The sequence below is a fragment of the Tachypleus tridentatus genome, chromosome 3, assembly GCF_004210375.1.
Source record: "Tachypleus tridentatus isolate NWPU-2018 chromosome 3, ASM421037v1, whole genome shotgun sequence".
NCBI classification, from domain to species: Eukaryota; Metazoa; Arthropoda; class Merostomata; order Xiphosura; family Limulidae; genus Tachypleus; species Tachypleus tridentatus.
This window is the reverse complement of record NC_134827.1, coordinates 69,438,692-69,460,409: the sequence shown is the minus strand read 5'-3', so window position 1 is coordinate 69,460,409 and position 21,718 is coordinate 69,438,692. Positions and strand designations below refer to the sequence as shown.

The window sequence follows — 21,718 nt, the reverse complement described above, 5'->3', positions numbered from 1 at the left end:
ACCTTTCCAACAAGTCAGTTCATCATATTTCTGCCGTGCTATAGCTGCCCCGGTCAAATGTATGTGCTTTTATTGTGAAGTGGAAACGTCTAGGAGTAACAACAGCTCAGCCACGAAGTGTCAGGTCACACAAGCTCACAGAACGGGGCCGCCAAGTGTTGACGCATGTAAAAATCGTCTGTTCACAGTTGCAACACTCACTACTGAGTTCCAAACTACCTCTAGAAGTAACGTCAGCACAAGAACTGTTCGTCCAGAATTTCATGAAATGGGTTTTCATGGCCAAGCAGCTGCACACAAACCTAAGATCACCATGTGCAATGCCAAGCATCAGTTGGAGTAGTGTACAGCACATTGGACTCTGGAGCAGTGGAAACGAATCTGTGTTTGAGCCAGGAGAACGCTACCTGCCTGAATGTATAGTGCTAACTGTAAGGTTTTGTGGAGAAGGAATCATGATCTGGGGCTGTTTTTCATGGTGTGGGCTAGGCTCTTTAGTACCAGTGAAGGGAAATCTTAATGTTACAGCATACAATGACATTCTAGAGAATTGTATGCTTCCAACTTTGGTGCAACAGTTTGGGAAAGGCCCTTTTTTGTTTCAACATGGCAATGTCCCTGTGCACAAAGCAAGGTCCATAAAGAAATGATTTGCTGATGTTTGTCTGGAAGAACTTGACTGGCCTGCACATAGCCTTGACCTCAACCCCATTGAGCACCTTTGGGATGAATTAGAATGCCAACTGCGAGCCAGGTCTTCTCGTCCGACATCAGTGGCCGACCTCACTAATGCTCTTGTGGCTGAATAAGAGCAAATCCCCAAAGCCCTGTTCCAAATTCTGGTGAAAAGCCTTCCCAGAAAATTAGAGGCTGTTATAGCAGCAAACGGGGGACCAATTTCATATTAATGCTCATGGTTTTGGAATGAGATGTTCAACAAGCACATATGGGTGTTATGGTCGGGTGTCCACATACTTTTAGCCATGGAGTGTATATCAGTGCACAAAACATTTATTATAGTGTGAATTTACTATTCAATAGTCATTGCTTTTCTTCCCTCAATACTTGAACTTAAAGTATTTTAGTAACTGATGCACCTTAATGGAAAATGCAAATATGTTTAATTCTTTAGAAAACAAAATAATTTTAACAAAGGAATTTGAATTTATAATTATTTTGTAGGAGCAATAAAAGTTAAAAATATAGTTTATGATTGTTTAGGTCTTTTTCTAGATTTTTCTTAGAAGCTAAGAAAAATAATTTGGTTTACTTTCTAGTCATCTTTAGATCAGATTTTTAAGATTGCTTTAATCCTCTCTATAATTATAATACCTTTTTGAGAGAATATGTAAGATTTTGTTTTATTTTGAAGAGACTCTTTGTTATCCTATTTCTCTTCAGTTTGAAGCTAAACTTATATTTGTTACAGATACTTGTTGCTCAGATTCTGAGTGGAGTATATTCATTGCTCATGATGACCGTGCTGATAGGGACTGCCATACAAATGAAAGAAGACGGCATTGGCTCACCTTCGGCGATCTTTCTGATAGCGCTAACGTTAAGTTTTGTGATAGCAGCCATTATTCACCCTCAAGAAATTGGTTGCATAATTTATGGTGTATTGTATTTCATTTACATCCCATCCATGTACCTGCTGCTGACTGTATATTATTTGATCAATCTGAATAATGTTAGCTGGGGTACTCGTGACGACCAGTCCAACAAAGCAGAGCAAGAAAAACCCATGGGGAAAACTCAATGGCTACATGTTAAAAGAACTGAGACAGAAGAAGATGGAGGAATAACCTGTGGTCTTGGCAGTCTTTTTAAATGCATGTTTTGTACATATCCAAAAACAAATGAGCAAAATTTAGAAGTTCTTAAGATTAATGAGAAACTAGAAACACTTATGAGAAAGATGGAACCAGAAAGAGTTACAGCTCTTCATCGGCGATCTTCTGCTTCTTTTAAACTCAACAAAAATGTTAACTCTTTGTCATCAATTATAGAAGAGGCAATAAGTGAACCAGAAAGTATAAACGATGGTAAATAGATTGTTGTCGCTTGGCAATATTTTTAAAATGGTCCAAAAACAAAAATATATTGTTGTTTTTTTAATAAATTTCCCAAAATGGTTCTACATAAAGATATAATTTAATTATTCACATTGATATTTCCATTCTTCAAAAACATTGTTTTTGAAGAATTTATTATTATTAGAGGAAGAAGTAGAAAGAAGAAATGGAATATATAACCATATACATCAATTTCTTTGGCTAATTCTTCATAGCTTTGAGACGAGCTAACTTAGATATGTATATGATAAATATTGGAATTAAGCACAAAGCTATACCATGGGCTCTCTGTGCTTTGCGCAAAAGGGTATTGAAAACCGGATTTTAGCAGTGTGAATCCGCAGAAATGCTGCTGTGCCACTAGGGGTAGGCATAAAAATAAACAAAAGAAAAAATAATTTTATTTTAAAATTGCATTGAAATATTTATTAAAATTAATGTTGATAATGCTACATGAAATAGGTTAGACTAGCAAGTACTCAGTAGTTTTATTAATCAATGTTACATGAGATACACAAAACTAGATAATATTGTGTAATTTTAGTACTGAGTTTCTCTTAAAGTTTAACATAATGAATTCATTCACATAATTTTTCTTATGTAGATAATGTCTTAAACACAGATGAAAATCCAAAAACTACCTGGATTGAAGACACAATTTTGAAAGAGGGAAAATTATTCAAACTTTCTGTCAAAGAGTCGTTATTCTTTCAAGAGGTGATTGATACATACCTATATCCTCTTTCCAAAGATGAGAAAAAAGAAACAAAAGTGGCTAGTGGTTTAATAACGTTAAGAAACAAAGTTGCCTTTGTTTTCTTAATGTCCAACGCATTGTTCATTCTGATTGTATTCCTACTACAACTAAATAAAGAACGGTTACACCTGAAGTGGCCATTGGGTGTCAAGAGTAACATTACCTACATTCCAAAGACCTGGGAAGTGAGGGTTAGTCGAGAATACTTGGAATTGGAACCAATTGGGATAGTATTTGCTTCATTTTTTGCCATAATACTGGTTATCCAGTTTGTTGCAATGTTGATCCACAGATTTGAAACTTTCTCTTTGTTACTGTCTTCGGTTAAACTGAAATGTTTTGAACAAGACAAAAGTCTTCTTTCCCATAGTGACAGCTTCACGGGTATTGCTACACATTTGCAACGACTAGATAGTTTAGAAGAGTGTGACAAAACTGAGAAAAAACAAGTATTGGCACCAAGGCGAAAAACTATTCATTATTTACATTCAAAGCAAGAAAAGAAACAAAAATCAAAGTATTCAGTTGAACCTATTATGTTAGAAGACATCTTTAAAAAGCGCTATTCCAAAGTGGATCTGCTTGATTCAGGTGAGAACATAATTTGTTAATGGAAATAAATATATGAAAATTAGTACTATACACTTGTGTGGACGTGTAAAACTATTGTGTGACCATAATGTCAAATGGTATACACAGGTACTATAAGGCCAAAGGGTAGATAAGGCACTATACTACAAGGTCGAAGGGTAGATAAGGCCATTATTCATGTTAATCTATTCAAGCCAGTAAGTTCAGTGATTTATAATATTTACTTTTGCTAAATTTGAGGTACATTTTGTACTTATTGCTTGTCAGTCACATGTTAAAACATCTATTCGTTTTTGTTTCATTATAACAGTTTTCTTTTGTTTCCATGAATAGATGATCCTATTGTAAAGAGCCTACCACAGAAATACAAACGCAGAGCCACTCTTAGCCACTTAAACTTTCGTAGACAGTCATTATTTCACACAAGGAGAAGTAGATTAAACACACATGTGTTTGGAATGCATAATGCTGCTTTTCAAAATATTTCTGATGAAGAAGATAATGTTGAAGGGAGGTCTGATGAAGAAAATAGTACTGAAGAAAGGTCTAATGGTGAAGAGAGTGTTTAAGGAAGCAATAATGATGAACTCGTGTTTAGGAGAGATCTTACCACACAGACTGAATATAATGAAGATAAAAATTACCTATTACTAGCCCCTACCCTCGAACAACAACAAACAAACAAAAGCTGGCATTTGGATGTAGGCATTCAGATATTCTCCAGGCTTATGTATATTTTTCAGAAGAGAAGTAGGGTTAAATATTAGTTTGAATTCTATGAACTTAAATGCTTTAAGTAATTAGTAGAATTCTTTGTTGTATAAAGATATTTTAAATCCTCACTTGTTCCACATTCACCTTCTACGTTTACAGCTGTCTCCTTAAATATCTGATAATATTTTGAACAAAGTATTATTTAATATAGACAATAACATTTATTTAGTTTTCTAGAGAGTTTTATTGTGTTTTAAAAAATCAAAAACATTAAAAAACTAAAACGTATCTTCTCTATGATGCTTAAATTCAAACTTAAATAAAATTATATCTTGTTTAATGTAAATCTCTCTACAGTGCAATTATTGTTACTAAAATGTTTAGTTCTTTCGCAGTAACATTAATATTCGTGGTTTTATACTAAATGCATAGCCATATAATGGGTTTAATTTCACAACACAAAGACATCAGTAATAATCAATATTTCATGATGAAATTCATATTTAGGGGTATAACGAGAAGCCATTATTTCATCCAAGCTGTCTCATTTTCTACTACCTACTACCCACAGAAGTCCATTTCATTTTATCCATTCCTCATTTACAAATTCTCATCTTATATTTCCTTCTTCAATTCTACTAGATCTGGAGATAAGTTGTTCCCCAGAATTGTATTTGAAGTTTCCCTATTTTTAATTTGCACATTCTGGTTATTCTGCTTAATGTGTTTTAGTATAAAGACACATTCTACAATGTTTAAAAGTCACTTACAGGCCCTTATTAATACTCTTAAAACATTGCATCACTTACTTCTAGTAATAACTTTAAATCTAGTGTAGTGACACCCTTAACAACACTCTAAAACTAATGCAATGCAATCCTCACATCTAGTACACACTTTTAATTTCGAGACACTCAAATACATCCTGTGTTACAGTTGTGATTCTCATTAGAAATTTTTGGCTATCTTACAGATTCTTCCAAAACTACTGTTTTGCTTTTTACATAGACACATCTAAAGTTATCACTTTGATTCTACATAAACACATCTAAGGTAATTTATTTATTTCCACAAAACGACGCTTCCACAGAAATATGTATCATTCTACAAAGAGATACTTCTAAAGTAATTGGTTTGTTGCCACACAAAGACACATCCCTAGTAAAAGACTTTAATTCTACACAAAGACGTGTCCAAAGAAATTGATTTAATTATACATAAAGACGCACCTAAAGTAATTGATTTGGTTCTACATAGACTCATGTAAAGTAATGAGTTTGATTCCTCACTGTCACGTCTAAAGCAAACGGTTTGATTCTACATAAAGACATATCCTCAATAACAGTATTTGATTCTGACTTAAAGTTACTTCCACAGTAAAGTATTTCACCCAAGCCATTTTACCATTCAAGAGCAACATGCCAGTATGCATTAATTAGGGTTTTAGTGTTTTGTTTCTGACAGTTGTCTGTCTTCAAAATGCTCATCAAGTAATACTTGTACTCTTGCCTCACCAATGGCTGCTGCATTCTCTTCTGTTCTAGACAGTTTTTCATCAGAAGTATCTTTAAATTCACGAGATTTGGGTTCAACAGATATTTCAGTTAATTTACTTTGTGTTCTTCCTTTTGATCAAGTTTGCTTACAACTTCTGGATCAGAAATTCCAAGGTTTGCTCTAGAAATGAGCAGTACAAATTATTCATTATTTTTTCAAGGCTATTACTCCAATCTCCATAGGAAAGTAGAAGATTTGAGACCTTCATCAACTCTGTATGCATCTCATTTCAAACTGGAAAATATGAGAATATTATGGAAGATTCTCTGTTGTGGTCAAGGATGAAAAGGTAGACGTACACACAGTGGTTATCTTTATATTCCTAGCCACCTGCTATCCTGTCATGGATGTAGGTGGCACCTTAGCCCTGCGAGCATATCTAGTCATATTAGCTATTGCTAGTCTGCTCCTACAAGTATCTTACGCTATAATTAAAGAATAATGTACTGTGATCTGACCTTGAGTATTTCTTATTTCCTCACCTGTGACAGCACACATGAAAGTGTGAATATATGCTGCCTGATGTGTCCTTATTTAAAAAGTGATGAAAACAAGAAGATATCCTACTGTGAAGAATACATTTTTTTTAGTGTCTTTGTTTGTTATGGTCTGAATTTGATCCACTCTATTCATTCTCCCACCAGTCCATGGCATTGAATCTAATTTGATTTTGATAATCTTCGACTGTGTTTGGTCACATTTGTTGTAGGTTTGATTGCTACTTTCCTAACAACCTACATTTTGGCTCCCCAGTCACAGAGCAGTGTTTGTGGACTCACACCACTGGAAACCAAGTTTTGATACCCATGGTGAGCAGAACATAGATAGACCTTTGTGTAACTTTGTGTTTAACTCTAAACAAACCTAAATTTTGGTGCCTCAGTTGTTCTTCTAGCCTTGGTTCTCTATTTGATCTCAGTTCTGGTATTGGGTTTTTTATATTTCAGAAGCAAGTCTGCCTGTTTTTGTTTTTTACATTTATATAATTAAAATGAACTTCAAACATGTACTTTAGTCCAAAATACATTCCCAACCACCTTCTAACAACCACGTGATACGTATTTTCCATCATGATTGCAACTCCAGCATTTGAAATACAGTGAAAAACCAAGACACTATATAATCTTCCCAACATATGTGTAAATACGTCACAAGAAAGGTGAGAGATTGAAGAACCATTAGCAAGTTGGTGTATGCTCTGCTTTGTGTCAAAGGCATACAAATTTTTGGTCACATTTTTGTTGGGAGTAAGAGGACTCAAGATGGAATGGCTTTTTGTGTATCTTAGGGAGGCATCTCCTTGAAATTCATTTTCATTCTAAAAATGTAAAACTAGTAAAACTGTTGGATTATTTAAAAGTAACAAGGTTTATTATATTATTCTGTAAAAGTCATGTTAAGCCTTGTTTCTTCATAAGTGATGTAGGTGTTTGAACATTTCCTCTATAAATATTGCTAAGTTTGTGACTTACCCAACCTCATTTTAACATTTGGTCCACAATAATAACTCCTTGTAAACAAGTATTTTAAAAAGCAATTCAAATTCAAAAGATTGTGGTACAAAACAGAAGTTATTGTAAGTTGGTCATTAAACTATTTATGTCAAATTAACCCTGACATCCCCATTGCACAAAAACAGGTTCAAATTATTTATTTAGCTGTAAAGTATTCTGAGGGTGCACCACCCATAACCCCTCTAGTTTGTGTCTGCCAAAGATAAAAGAATTTCTTACAAGTTTGGTTCATTTCTAATTTTGACTCTTTACCTCAATTCACACACCTATAAGTGACTGACCATCTTAAAATACAAGAAAATCCTGTATTTTCCAACTCTTTTTAATTATTTAAAAATTGGTTTAAAATATTTTGTAACAGCATGTCTCAACTGAAATGTGGAATACACATGAAACTGTGAAGACTGTAATAGAGGAAAAATAATTTATGGTGTATCGGTTTTAACAATAATAACAAATATAATAACAATATAATAAAATATTTTCTCAACCCAAATGAGCTGTTTTTGCATATATAAAAGATAATTGTTCTATGTGTGCAATAAATTATGACATATGACTTTACAGCAAAACATTGCATAATACAGAGTTAGCCATCATATAGAATATTTAAAAGCTAACATTTTTGTCATTGCCTCTGCCATATTTACTTATTATAAGCATAATGTCCTCTCACAAAATTCATCTTAATGAGAATAAAGTATCTTTTAGAATTTTAACATAAATTAACTAGTGAAAACTAGTGATTTAATAACAAAAAGAATACACTACACCACTATAATTTTAAAGTTGTTTTTAAGGTCTGGTAGACTCTTGAATTTGAAACCTGATACAGAATGTAAGATTTATTTCTAGCCACCATCTTATTGTTCAGAAAGATATATATTAACATTAGAATACATAACATTGTTTTATTCACACAATAAAGTCCTAATGTTTTACAAACATCCATAAAAAATAACCTAATTTTTGTTTATTAAGTAAGATGAAATTGTGAACACAATGTAACAACAATATTTAGAGATAACAAGAAAATAATATTGCTTCTTTTAAAGGTTCCAGTCAAGAAACAATTAATAAACTTTATTTTAAATCAGTAATTTTCTTGCTTTGTACAATGTGACATAAAAAGACACTTAAGTGAAACCATATTTACACAGAAACATTGCTATGGACAAAGCCAAGGAAACCCAGATTTATTACAGTGTTCTTCTAAATCGTGAATGATCTGAAATAAAGGTCGGATTTTATAGGTCAAAACCAGTATCAGCAAGACAAGAAAAATGAAAACTACAAATTGTACTGTGTGTAACATGCTAATTCTTCTGGCTTTTTTCTCCAACTGTCCAACCTACAACACAGACAGGATCAGTAAGTAGTTAATAAATAAAAATACTTGAAACAAAAACTGTAAGACTTGCATAATAAAGTTGCCTAATGATATAAATTATATATTTTATGAAGGACAAATAAAAAGTAATTAATATATTTCACTTTAAGTCCTGATGAATGGTCTGAAATGAGTATTCAGAAAATTCTGAGGAAACTTTTGAAAAATGAAACAAAATTAGACATATGGTATAATTTGTTGTAATATAAAACTTTCATTAAATCACAATAGATTTTCTGTGCTTCCTATCTTAAAATCAACTTAAATATCAATTATTTTTCTAGTATGTGAAATATAACAGTTTGTTTCTGTTCTATTTACTTTAGACATCTAGATATTCCATTTTAGCTAAAAGTTTAAAAGGTTTCATACATGTATACTAAATATGTTGTAAGTGTTTTCTTGTATATGATTAACTTGCTGTTGTCCTAATTACATGTCATCACAGGTAGTGTCTGTACATTTTTTTAATATATGTGAAAATACTGCACTGTGCCAGTATTTCAGCTTATTTATTTGGTAAAGCATAAACATCTGGTTACTAAATATAATAAATAATAATCACACTCTATCTGATGATAACTGATGTAACATGAAAATAAACATAATAAAATAATAGTCACACACAGTGTAATGTAGCCTTGAAAGTAAATAAAATAACAGTCACAAACAGTCTGATGATGGTTGATGTAACTTGAAAGTAGACATAATAAAATAATAGACACACACAATATGAGGAGGTTTGACAAAACGAATTGTGGAGTTGTTAAAAGATATCTTAGAAATAAGAGGCTTGATGTTATGGAATGGCCAGGTCAATAACCTGATATCAATCCAAATGAAAATTTATGGGCTGATTTAAACCGATTAATGAAAGATCACAAGCCAAACAAGGAAGACAAACTTTATAAAATACTCAGAGAAGTATGGCAATCAGTCACTCAGGAATATCAAACTCATTGAAAGCATGCGATGTTGATGTGAAGCATTATTGAAATCCAAGGGAATGCTGACTAAATATTAACTGATGAAACTGGTTTGTATTATTTTGAGTTTCATTTTTATGTTTGATTATTGCAGAGACTTATTTAATTATTTTGTAAGCTAACTGGAATAAAAAGATCTAAGAAACTACAGCAGGTAGTTTTTTTTGTTGCTCCCTATAGCTCTTTAATCTCCTCTTCTTAAGCCTACTTTAAATTCAAGCTAGCTGTGTTGTAATATAGAGACTAAAGATGAGTGTTGAAACATGATAATGAAATATTTACACTAAAACTAAGGAAAACAATAATATACTAAACAATAATCCCGAAATGAATGTTAGGAGCAACTAAGATGGGAAAACTGAATCTTAATCACATAGCTGTTAAATAGTGCATGTATGTAAAGTGATCTTACTTCACCACTCTCTCATTATGATAGATTAATGCGATGTCAACAGGTTCAGCCTTGAAAAATTATGAAATTTATGATATTTCATTCTATTAAGAGACTAAATTCTCACTCCCTGAGGACTTCACTCTCATTGGATACATACCTTAAGCTGACTAAGAAGTTGGAATGTCCATTGCAGTTTGACATAACAGTAACATTCATTACAAACAATACAATAGCTCTTAGTGGCACAATTACAAGCTAGAAACCATCCAGATAAGTCATCTAAAGTTACCGCACATCCAATTCACCAATATGTAAATACAGCACAATATGCTGAAAATTAGAGGTTGTTGACTGACTACACTCCTCTGTATTTAGTAGTAAGAAAATACTGCCAGGTGGCAGTAAAGCCATCAAACTTATATTGGTAAACAGAGGCTCATGTATATACCTCATTTTTGCTAATACCACCTTAAATGTCATCACCACCTAAAATATGTGGCATAAAGTCAGCAGTAATCACATTGTTTTTGAGGTGTGCATGAAAACTGGAAGACATAATGGTATAAAACAAACCAGAAAGCATTACAATTATGCCAAAGTTTTTGGCAGTGCTTATGTCCTGAGGCATCTCTTTAATATTAGCAAAATTAAAAATAGCTTTTAGAACAGTAGTACTGATACAGCCAGGAAAGCATGCAATCAAACACATTTAGCTAAGACAGCATAGGAGGCAAGAACTGCATTTGATACATCAAGATATCATCTTCCAACATTCAAAAGATTATCTGAGCAGTAAGGCATATCTTCCAAGCACTTCATCCTGGCACTTTCATTACCTTAAGACTAACAAAAGAACCAAAAACATCCCATTTTCAATAATTTGTAATGATGACAGTATCCTACCTTGAACATAGGAGTCCTTCTAAATTTGTAGCCAGTATATAGGAAGGCTCTGAAGGTTGTCAGAACACTTTGGCAGTAGTTCTAGATTTGAAAGATGCCTTCAACAGTCCAAATGCTTAGAATATGTATTAATGTAAGATGGCTTATAGCTGCACTGATTATCAGAAGATGTCCATGAAGTAGGAAATCTTTTAATCAGACTGTATTACTGTCAGCACTGGTCTGTCTTAAGGATCACCACTTTTGCAAGTTCTCTTCAACATCTATAGATCTGCCCCATCTTGACAGTACAACCAGAAGCTGTGTGCTGACACTAAACTTTACAGAAAACGTCATGTTAGATAGCAGAGGTCCTTGTAAAGTCCAAACTGAAAACCAAGTGCTACCATCCCTCATCTGGATGAACAAACGGTGCAACGACACAAGAATGATCACCACTCTTGCTAAAACCAAACTTGTTATACACAATCAATAGCAGACATACTGGTGAGGATAAACAACCTCTACTTTTTGCAGCCAATGTTATCCTTCAAGTTAATAAGGCACATAATACTATAATAACCAGGCATTAATGCACTGAGTCACACCAAGAGTTACAGCTGAAGATAATTTAGCTATGTTTATACTTTACCATTATTTTATTCATTTCATTTTGAAGTATGCAACACCAATAAACAGAATAATTGCTATGAACGTAAATAAGATAAAAAGGTGTAAATCATCTATTTAAGGCTGGTCACCAAATATACTTCACCAACCACATTATACAGCACAACATTCATCAATGTTACATCATGCCAAGAGTGCTTACAAACAAATCTTTAATAAGATCTTACAACATAAAGACCATAAATTTCATCATCAAACTGCTAACCTTAGCAACTGGAACACTGTAGCTCCAATCAAGGACTTCCACAAGACATCAATCAAGCTGAAACTTTCCTCAGGAAATAGTCATGGATGGAGATGCACCATACAGACAACACTGAAATACTTAGATATCACTGGAATGTATGGAAATCAGCCTAAACAGAAAACTTAGAGAATGGGTATAGAATGAAGCTGAAAATGCCAATCAGTACTAAAGACTATGATGAACAGTTACTTGTGATTTTAAACCATAGATGGTTCTACAACACAGGCAGCAAGAGACCTGGTTGAATTTTCATTTTTCCATAAAGAAACAACATTCTCTATTATGGTAATGGAAAACTTGAAACTTTCCACAAACAGCATGAAGACTGGGCTTGAAACCTTAAAACAAACTCTCATCTGGATTTCTGAAAGGAATGAATCACAGACTGTACCACCAAGATAATATTTGCACAGACAGTAAGTAGTACACAAAGTTCAGAGAATGTAAAAAAAGAAAGTTAAAGTATAAAAAATACCTCACAATGTTAAAAGCAAAAAAATTAAATTAAAAATCTCATATAATTATCTAAATCTTATGAAGTTTAGATATCTCTCATGAGATCTCTATCAAATCTAAAGTCTGAATAACTTCAAAAATCTCAAAGAAGCTGGCTTTAAAAACAAGGTCAATAACATAAACAATGCCAAGTTGTTCATGACGTGCATTTTTTTTATAAAAGGGCATTACATGAATTGCCAGAAGAAAAGGCAATTATTTCAATACATCATATTAAATAAAGCAATGGCAAACATGGTCATACGTAGCTTTACACCAAATGTAATAAACAATAGTAAACACAGTGTGATACATTTAATATATCTCTTTACACATTGTAAAAATAAAACAGTATAACAAGTCAGTGTTTTAGTAAATGAGAATTGAAATAAGACTATTTCAAAATGTACAATACTTTTATTGTTGTTGTTGTTCTCTTAGTGATTCTGTTGTTTATCATTAACAACGATGAGAGTTTTAAGAACTTGTAACTTCAGTTTTCAGCTTGTTATGGTATGATGTATGATACTTGTTATCCAATACAGACTGATGTATTTCACGTTAAAATATTTACAATGTAGAATATTATTGATAAATAATGTATATAAAATTGTTGACTGATGATCTACAAGACCCATCTCTTGACAGCATATATCACATCTCTAAATGCAAATTACTGTGTATTACTAATTCTTTATCTAAAACGTAACCTGTAAATGACTAGAATAATCTGTTTCACATAATAACAACAGTTTTTGTTTATAAAAATTGATGATATATCTAGTGTCTAGATATATCCCAGCAAAACTTATGAGCCTTGATAAGGCAAAAGGTCTCATTGACACTCAATATTGCAACTATAAAGGTGTTTTACAACTTATAACACCAACTTTATTTTCACTTACTGGTTCTTAAAACTAAATTTTTAGGAATTTATCATGAACTCAAAGAAAAAGTTATGAATTATCAATATTATATTACTATAATACAGTTATATTACACTATGGTCTCCATGCCCTAGCCACTAAACTGTGGATCTAGCTTTGTGTCTACAGCCTTATAATTCCAATAGTCAGACATGGGACATAGTCTGCATGGTTTTAGCCTGGACACATCCCCAGTTGTTGAAATTAAAACACTAATTATCTGAACCAGAAGTTATTTGAACATAAAACTACGTACCATAACATTCTGATATTGTCTTGCTAACTTCTTATCATCAGTGATCACTGAACCTGCACGTCTTGTAACGCACGACATCCTAAAGATTGTAAAACATAAAAGTAAAAGTGTGAAAACAATAGTCAATAAACATAATTTGTGTTTCTTATCACATAAACTGATATCTCAGTATTAACAAGTGAGGAACACATCACAATATTCATTGTAAGCTTTAGTGTTTACTTCAATTGCATAGTAGTTTGTGTTGGATAAGAAATTTACTTACAATAGTGGGAAATTTATAATAAATCAATCCGAATGTACAGTTACAAATGTATGTATTTCCATATACCTTTTTATTCTAGCTCTGAAATAATATTAATATGCTGTACACATTCCTAAAAATGATTTATTCCCTACCTGTGATGCATGATGTGTTCAGGATCGCAATATTTCCACTTATTTGCCACTTTTTCAGGGCTAAGTTCAGTATGGTCAAGCTCCACTGCTGAGAATAAAAATGCATCTGAAGAGGAAGGCATATACCCTATAAAACAGTAAGTGTTCTGTCTTATAAGTAGCAGTACTTGGAGTTTAATATATTTTAACAATCCATTATACAAGTTTTAGTTTTAGGTTTTGGTATAACTTAGAAAAAAAATTTAATCATATGTATTGAAGACAGCAGAAAGTGAAAAAAATATTTAGTTTTTACATATGTCCCAAAATGTAGTTTATTACAGATAAAATAATGATGAAAACAGAAACTATTCAGTTTATAAATATGAACCATACTTGTGACTTCAATCAGAGCTATATAAAAGGTAACAACTAGACAGGGTTATGAGTTCTGGTTAGTTTGCTAACAGTGTAATTCATGTTTGTGATACACTGTATATTTTATTTATGAGTGTTGTGTATCAGTCTTTCTAACACCAGATTGACCCTGTGGTAGACTTCTGCATAGGTTTCAAATCTAGTAAGTTGTATGTGAAACACAAATATTCCCCACACTTTAAGCTGTGGATATGTTATGAATTGCAATCACTTAGCATGAATAATGGATGATAGAGTGCAGTTGACTGTCTGTCTTCTTTCTGGTTGGTAGTTTAAAACTAGGGAGAGTGGCATATGGCCACTTGTTAAAAATGCAAGTATATATCTATTTAAATAAACTGTTTTTCATCTTTGGTCTCATAGAACTTTTCTGGTAAATAGAAAAACCATTTGTTTTTGCTGAAATTCAGGTTTTATCCTTTTTATTAATCACTAAAGAAAACAAACCAAAAACAGTACACTGAATGTTTGCAATGAGACTCATTACTGCTCATCAAAATGTCTTGCTTACAGCTTCTGATATTACCTTACTGGAACTTTTACTTCTTCAATTTCTACTTTGTGATGGTTATCTATTTAACAATGAATGTCCTCTAAAAGATAACTGAAACTGAGTAAAAGTCTCACTGGATATTTCCTAATATGCCTCAAATAAACAAAATTTTCCCTAACCTTGCCCCTTCAAAAGTAAAATGGTGACAATTGCATGATTTTATTTTCTAGCTGCATCTAATCAAATTTTCCAAAGCCATGTATATATTTTTATATTTCAGAACTATGTATTTCAAGTGATCTTTAAAATGCTTCATTAGATATCTATACCACAAAATGACATCTCGTTGTACTAACCTTGTAACAGTTCCACTGATATTCTTCCTGTCCGATTGACATCCAGGATGTCACTTACTGGCACACAGTGATAAGCCACTAGGTTTTTACTAATCATTCTGACCTAAAAATTTAGAAATATTGCTTAAGTAATGCTTTAATTCATCTAATTCATAAAAATCGTGTGTAATATACTAGCTGCTGATGTAAGCTAACATACAGCTTACCTGAAATCATTATCGTGATGATACTGTGGTATTTCTAGGTAAAGTGATTTATCTTTCAAGTAATATAACAGCAGGTTCAATTAGAAAATATTTTATGGAATAAATCTGATTTTCTTTACTTTGAGAGTGAAGATAGATTTTTATGTTTTTTTGGAATTAAGCACAAAATTATCTGTGCTCCACCCATCATGGGTATCAAAAGTTGTAAGTTTGTAAACATACTGCTCTGCCCCTAGGAGGCATGAAGAAAGAGATCAAACACAATGTAAGCAAAGTGAAAAAGTATTCTGTATCCACTAAAATCAATCAGACAAGTAAACAAAATGAAAGACAGTGCTTTTACTGGAAATATCAGGCTATAGACCAGGCTAGATCTAAAGAGCTGTTCCAGGCTAAGAGAACATAGCATTATATACCAGTTTCAAGTAATACTATCTCTTTCAAAGTTCATCTACATCAGTGATGGTCACTAAAACAGACAAAATAAGATATTATAAATTCTCAAGGTATCACCTAACTGTTCAGTGGAAAATATCACTTTTCAACTTTACACAATATATCAGCCCTATCTGATTTAATACAAGAATACTGATCTAAAAAAAAGGAATTATTTAATTTACCACCATGAGTGATGCTACAATCTGTAGAGTACAAGAGTAAAATGATCAAGCTATGTGTTCTCCATTTGCTTTGTATAATTTTATGCACAACCAATCACCAGGACATTCAAACTTAACTTTCTCCAACAAACATAGTTGGCAAGGGCTCCATATGAGATGCCTTTTGGGTTGATGTTTTCTCTTATTTTCTTTAAATTTACGTTATGGGTATTATGCATACTTGTCATTTGCTCTTTCAAAATTTTCACTTTTGTGTGCCTCACCCTTATTGTATTTTTGCTTATAGGGTCATGACTGATATTCCAGGGTTCTATACTTGGCTATAACTACTGTTTATATTGTAATTGTTGTGTAAATGTTCTTTCTTATGTTCATCTTTACATGTTGGTTTAAGTATTACACTAACCATGATAAATTCACCAAATCGTTGTACTGAACCCATAAAACGTGAAATAAAAATCTGAATATGGGGCTTAAAAAGCTGAAAGATTTCTGCCAAAATATTAATGGTTTGCATCTCTGTTTTACATAGTGTATTGTAACTTACAGAAAATTTTCCTCCAACAAAACACAGGTGATATTATAGAGGAATGCTTCAGAACATCAGGTAAATATGGCATAAAATAAACTTAGCTACACTCCTCAAACAAAAAGAGACAATTTTTAAAACTACATATATGGCTATAAGGTACCAAACAGAATAGTGCTATGACAGCCTTATTCTATTTACTAAATCTAATAATTGTTCAATTCTAGTATTAAATTTCATGACGTAAAACATGTTCCAAAGGTGTCCCTCAAAATTTCAACTATCACTCCTTACATTTGGTATAAAGGGACCCAAGTTCATCAAAATGTTTACCTGGAAACAATATAAGTTACCGAAATTCCTGTATCCTAGATATATGGATACTGAACATAAGAATCTGTCAATCTTCTTTCTGAAATGTGGGCTAGCAATTCTTTTAATGCCTTCTAAGTTTCAATAATAAAATGGCAACACTAACCAAAAATTTGCTAGTTTATTAGCATTAATTTCAAGCCTTGTGATGTAGTGGATTTTAAAATAGATTTAGTAGTCCTTTAAAAAACTAAACTAGTGAGATTGTAGACAGTAAATACCTTGATCTTTCCAGTTATCTATATTTGATGGAAAAATAGAAAGAATTTCATAACATAAATACATCTATATTTCAAATAAATTTACAACTTCAGGTCATAAGTTAGTTGGTGGTCTGGATATTTTAAAGCCAAGGCTAATACACCCTATTAATATTTAATTTTATATTATACTTTGACTCCACAAGTAAACATCAAACTGTTATTAGTGTAAACATACATAAATACATGATTGTTTTCAATAAAATGTTCTGTAACTGTTACTCTAATATCAACACTTATATACATGACCTTTTCAACAAATGCTCTTCCATAATTATTACTCTAGATCACATCTTCCATATTTCATTACATTTATTTTTCCAACAAGCGTTGTTCCATGACTGTTACTCTAAAAGGGGTTGGTTTTGAGTTTGTGTGTATATACAGTACAGTTTAGTGGATGGGACAGCCTAAATGAACAACATATCACTTGCTGTCTTTAAAGGTTATAATTGTCACTTTAGACCAAATGTTCAGGGTATTTTTCCAAATTTATTTTGACTTTTATTGAAGTTTGAGAAAGTTCAATTTTCAGTTGCCCATTTTAATTACTTTTCATAAGTGATTGAAACTTCAATAATTATGAATAGGTTTATTTAAATTAAATACTGTCATATTTTATACAATAGATGGATACAAAAGAAATGATCCACTACTGTCATACTTCGATTGTTCTAAGTGTAAAAAGTATTAAGAACACCATAACAACAAGCAGACTTACTTTGTAGGCAACAGACTTTTGATACACTTATTTTGTAGGCAACAGGCTTTTGGTAGACTTACTTTGTAGGCAACAGGCTTTTGTCCTAAATTTGTCACTTTTACTTCAGAGATAGAACCTGGTGAAAATGTTAGCTCTTCTGGTGGGCTGTAGAAATATAAATTTAGAAATGTAATCTGTATACTAACATCCAAAATGAAAATACTGGTTGAAGATTTCAACTTCACTTTAGTTAGATTATACCATACCATTTGTGAATACAAGTAATACTGAAATTGTTTAATATAGAATGTTTTAATATAAACTAAGAGACATTATTAGACAACAACTAAAATTATTTCACCTAAATCTAATCACCTTAGTGTAACCACAGTGATTTGTTTTCAGTAAAACATCACCAGACATTTTTCTTATTCTAAGATTCACTTAAAATCAAAATAACAAGAAGATAAAGATTTTTTTAAGTATTTCAAGTGCAAATAATTTTGACTCAACCATAACAAAATGAGACAACCTTTAGACAAAATATTTATTATTCATACAACAAAATTATTACAAAACTCTTATGCCACATAAAAATATACTGATTGCAGAAGTGAAGATGGCTTTTCTTTTTTTCAGATCAGTATTATTCTAAAATATTATCTTCACAACACAGAGTGAGGTAAAGTTAGTTTTGTTTTGGTTAAAGTTATTGCAAATCAAGAGTATTTTTTAGAATACCACAAGACTAAAATTCTTTCTTAATGTCTCTTAAGTTCTCTTTCATTTTAGTAACTCTTGCACAGTTTTTCGAGCTCCTTGGATTGTGTTTGATGTATCTGCTTACCCTGAAGTTTTTCTTCTTTGTGAAGGAAAGACTAAGCTTATGATCTGTGCCGAGTTGGTCTTCCAGTACCAGATTTCTTCTTCCTTGCAGCAGATAGCTCAATGTGTCTTTGCTCTACAACAAACAATCTTCTTTTTTGTGAGGGAAAGCCAAGGTCTGTGGATTTTACTTGACTGGTCTTCCTGCTCACAGCTTCATCTTTATGAAAAAAGGCCAAGATCTGTGGAATGTACTGGACTGGTATTTTTGCCCCCAACTTCATCTTTATGAAGAAAGGTAAAGGTCTGTGGATTGTACTGGACTGGTCTTCCTGCCCCCAGCTTCATCTTTATGAAGAAAGGCAAAGGTCTGTGGAATGTACTGGACTTGTCTTCCTGACCCCAGTTTCATCTTTATGAAAAAAGCCAAGGTCTGTGGAATGTACTGGACTGGTCTTACAAATGTCTATTTATACATATTCATTAAAAAGTTATTTGATACTAAAATTTTTAGCGCATTAATAAAAGAGCCTCGAAAACAGTAGTTATGGAGTGATCACGTGAAAACCTGGATATATTACGTCACTGAAATATCGAACAACGTAGCACAAATTTGATATGTTTTGTTAAGCAAGGTGTTGCGCAGTGGGTTATCCTCAGTGTTATAAGTTTTGAGATTTATTACTATTATGCTGAGCATATCTGTAGATCAGCTTGGGCAAATGTCGTGTAAAGTTGTTTTGTTTTGGAATATCGCGCAAAGCTCTCCATTAGCTGTCCATAATTTAGCAATGTAAGACTAGAGGGAAGGCAGCTAGTTGTCACCACCCACTGCCAACTCTGGAATTGACTGTCATATTATAATGCTTCCCTGGCTGAAAGAGTGAGCATGTTTGATGTGATAGGGATTCAAACCTGCAACCCTCAGGATACACATCAAGCACCCTAACTAGGCTGTGACAATTAAGAAAAGTACAAATGGCAGAGTATCAATGTACATTATCTGTAAAATAAAACTTGGATATAGAATGTTTCACTGACAGTAACTAACAATGTGGCACGTTTAAGCATTTCAAAAATCAGTAGAACTTGAGCCAATGAATAACTGAACCTGTCATGTTTATCTAATAGCCTATGCATGGAATATCTGATTAGTATATTAGGAATGTTTAATGTTGTTAAGCAACAAACTTGGTGCTGAGAATAAACACTAACAGTAAAGCTGGGCATGCACAGCTCGAGATTAAAGGTTTTATCTTTGTTTTGAAACTATGGGCTTTTAGATCACAGTGTGCTTTTGAGACTGATACACAATTATAGAGAGAGGTTATGTGGAATCAGAGTAGCAGTTTTTTGTATGCGACTTGTTAGTGTTTGTTATCGTGTCTAAATCTAAGGGCCATACCAGAATAAAAACTCTAATAGTTTTAGTAAATTTGTACTTACCAGCCATTTTAGTTTAATATGATAAGCAATATTATGTAATAACCAAATGAAGAACAATGATACAATATGACTGTCATACAATAACATTTGTGTATGATGGTTACATGTATGAAATGTCCTGTAATATGTCCTTTACACCTGATAATATTTCTGTAACATTATGATACATCAAAAGGTATCAATCGCTAAATATGTCAAGTTAATTCAAAGATTTCAATACTTTACATACAAACAAAGTTCATATTTAAAATTTTAAAACATGTGCAAAAATAATACACTGAGATAAAAACACAAATATTTATATAAATGTTACAATGATGCCTTAACAGATTTTTATTGTTTTAAAAATGCACATATATGTATCTTTAGAAACATTTCATCTCTCAACTTACGTGTTGATCAAAAGGTATTACATAGATGCATGAAAGTGAATTAAGATATTATTTTGGTTTCTTAAATGTTAATATTACAATCCGGCAAAATATGTCGTTTGTTTGCTACTTATTTCCGAGTTCCAACATTCTATAAAATATAAACTAATAATTTAGTTACCAAGAGCTAACAGTTAATTTGCTTTACCAGTCTGTCGTAGTTTCAACTTTTAGAAGTGAAATGTAAACATAACAACAAAGACCTTTGTTTACTGCTTCTCTTCTTAGGCATAAATAACACTGGTAGATACAGACAGTATGTACACTATCTAACATATATTAGTTGCGTTTAACTAGGCCTCGTCTGAAGTTCATTTTATCGTCTTAATTAGAGTAATCATGTCATTCTACTCTGACACAGATGTGGTAATGAGTTAAGAGCAGGGGCATTAATTGTACAAAATTTTCTGATGATTCCTTATGCACATGTAAACTATTGCCATTGGGAGACTAAAGTTTTTGTCACTGATTTTTGCATTCACGCATTCTACAACTAAAGAAATAATACCTTGCATAATCTAAAAGATTTGAACTAAATGCAGATTGATCGACTTTCATACAAAAATAAAGGAAAATTATTGATAAAAAACAATTAACTTCGGATACATTTTGGTGAAGTAATAAACTAAATGCATAAGAAAAACGCACCTGACTTTCAGAACAATATTTGAAGTGACAGAAGTTTCTCTGAAAGATAACTCGCCATATTCTTTTATATTCCTCATACCTGAAATAGAAATTTATAAATGTGGATATTAAGCGACTAGGCATTAACATCAAATTTTAACTTGAAGTATAACAACAACATAAAAAAAAATATGTATATGTTTCATAATTACTCTATAAAATATTTAAATATTTTAAATCTTATACTTATCAATAAACATCACTCAGACTAGATGGAGTGTGTATTACTATTACAGAGAGACAATATGGTTTTAGAATTATTAAGATATTTAAAGAAACTCAACATGCGTTATTTATTCCACCAACGTACATGGTAAGTTTGAAATATTTAAGAACTAGATAAACAATTAATGTTCTCCCAAATGCATGTGTGTAATATAAATAAATCTATCTTCAGAATGATCAGTCATGAAAATACAAACAAGTGATTTAAATCTCTGTAAATGAAAAGATAACTCTGTGGTTCATGTTTCGGCCAAAGAATTCTAATTCCAATAACT

General features: G+C 32.2%; 3 protein-coding genes across 11 annotated transcripts in view; 2 read left to right on the top strand and 1 right to left on the bottom strand.

The window, feature by feature from the left end:
• Window positions 1-4,361, top strand: part of LOC143247090 (chitin synthase chs-2-like) — a 47,555-nt gene extending 43,194 nt beyond the window's left edge. For all 7 annotated transcript variants that reach the window (XM_076494536.1, XM_076494537.1, XM_076494538.1 and 4 more), the window contains 3 exons: window positions 1,430-2,045; window positions 2,680-3,423; window positions 3,757-4,361. In XM_076494536.1, the coding sequence (XP_076350651.1) occupies window positions 1,430-2,045; window positions 2,680-3,423; window positions 3,757-3,992 (1,596 nt within the window). In that variant the 3' untranslated portion in view covers window positions 3,993-4,361. The remainder of the gene's footprint in view (window positions 1-1,429; window positions 2,046-2,679; window positions 3,424-3,756) is intronic.
• Window positions 4,362-8,376: 4,015 nt separating this feature from the next.
• Window positions 8,377-21,667, bottom strand: LOC143247091 (uncharacterized). 3 transcript variants are annotated; one of them, XM_076494543.1, is made up of 7 exons: window positions 21,529-21,667; window positions 21,180-21,258; window positions 17,910-17,994; window positions 15,140-15,242; window positions 13,874-14,000; window positions 13,475-13,553; window positions 8,377-8,559 (listed from the first exon to the last, which is right to left on the bottom strand). In XM_076494543.1, the coding sequence occupies exons 2-7, from the start codon at window positions 21,254-21,256 to the stop codon at window positions 8,377-8,379; spliced, it is 654 nt and encodes a 217-aa protein (XP_076350658.1). In that variant the 5' UTR covers window positions 21,257-21,258; window positions 21,529-21,667. The 3 variants fall into 3 exon arrangements, 2 of the variants coding, with proteins under 2 accessions (XP_076350658.1, XP_076350656.1); XM_076494541.1 differs by lacking the exon at window positions 21,529-21,667 and adding an exon at window positions 21,405-21,436; XR_013026366.1 differs by lacking the exon at window positions 21,529-21,667 and adding an exon at window positions 11,756-12,161 and having other exon boundaries at window positions 8,378-8,559; window positions 21,180-21,343.
• The window catches only part of LOC143247092 (mutS protein homolog 4-like), a 97,118-nt gene continuing 83,847 nt past the window's right edge, over window positions 8,448-21,718 (top strand). The window contains exons 1-3 of the mRNA XM_076494544.1: window positions 8,448-8,579; window positions 13,932-14,010; window positions 18,702-19,085. The gene's annotated coding sequence lies outside the window, so the exon portion shown is untranslated. The remainder of the gene's footprint in view (window positions 8,580-13,931; window positions 14,011-18,701; window positions 19,086-21,718) is intronic.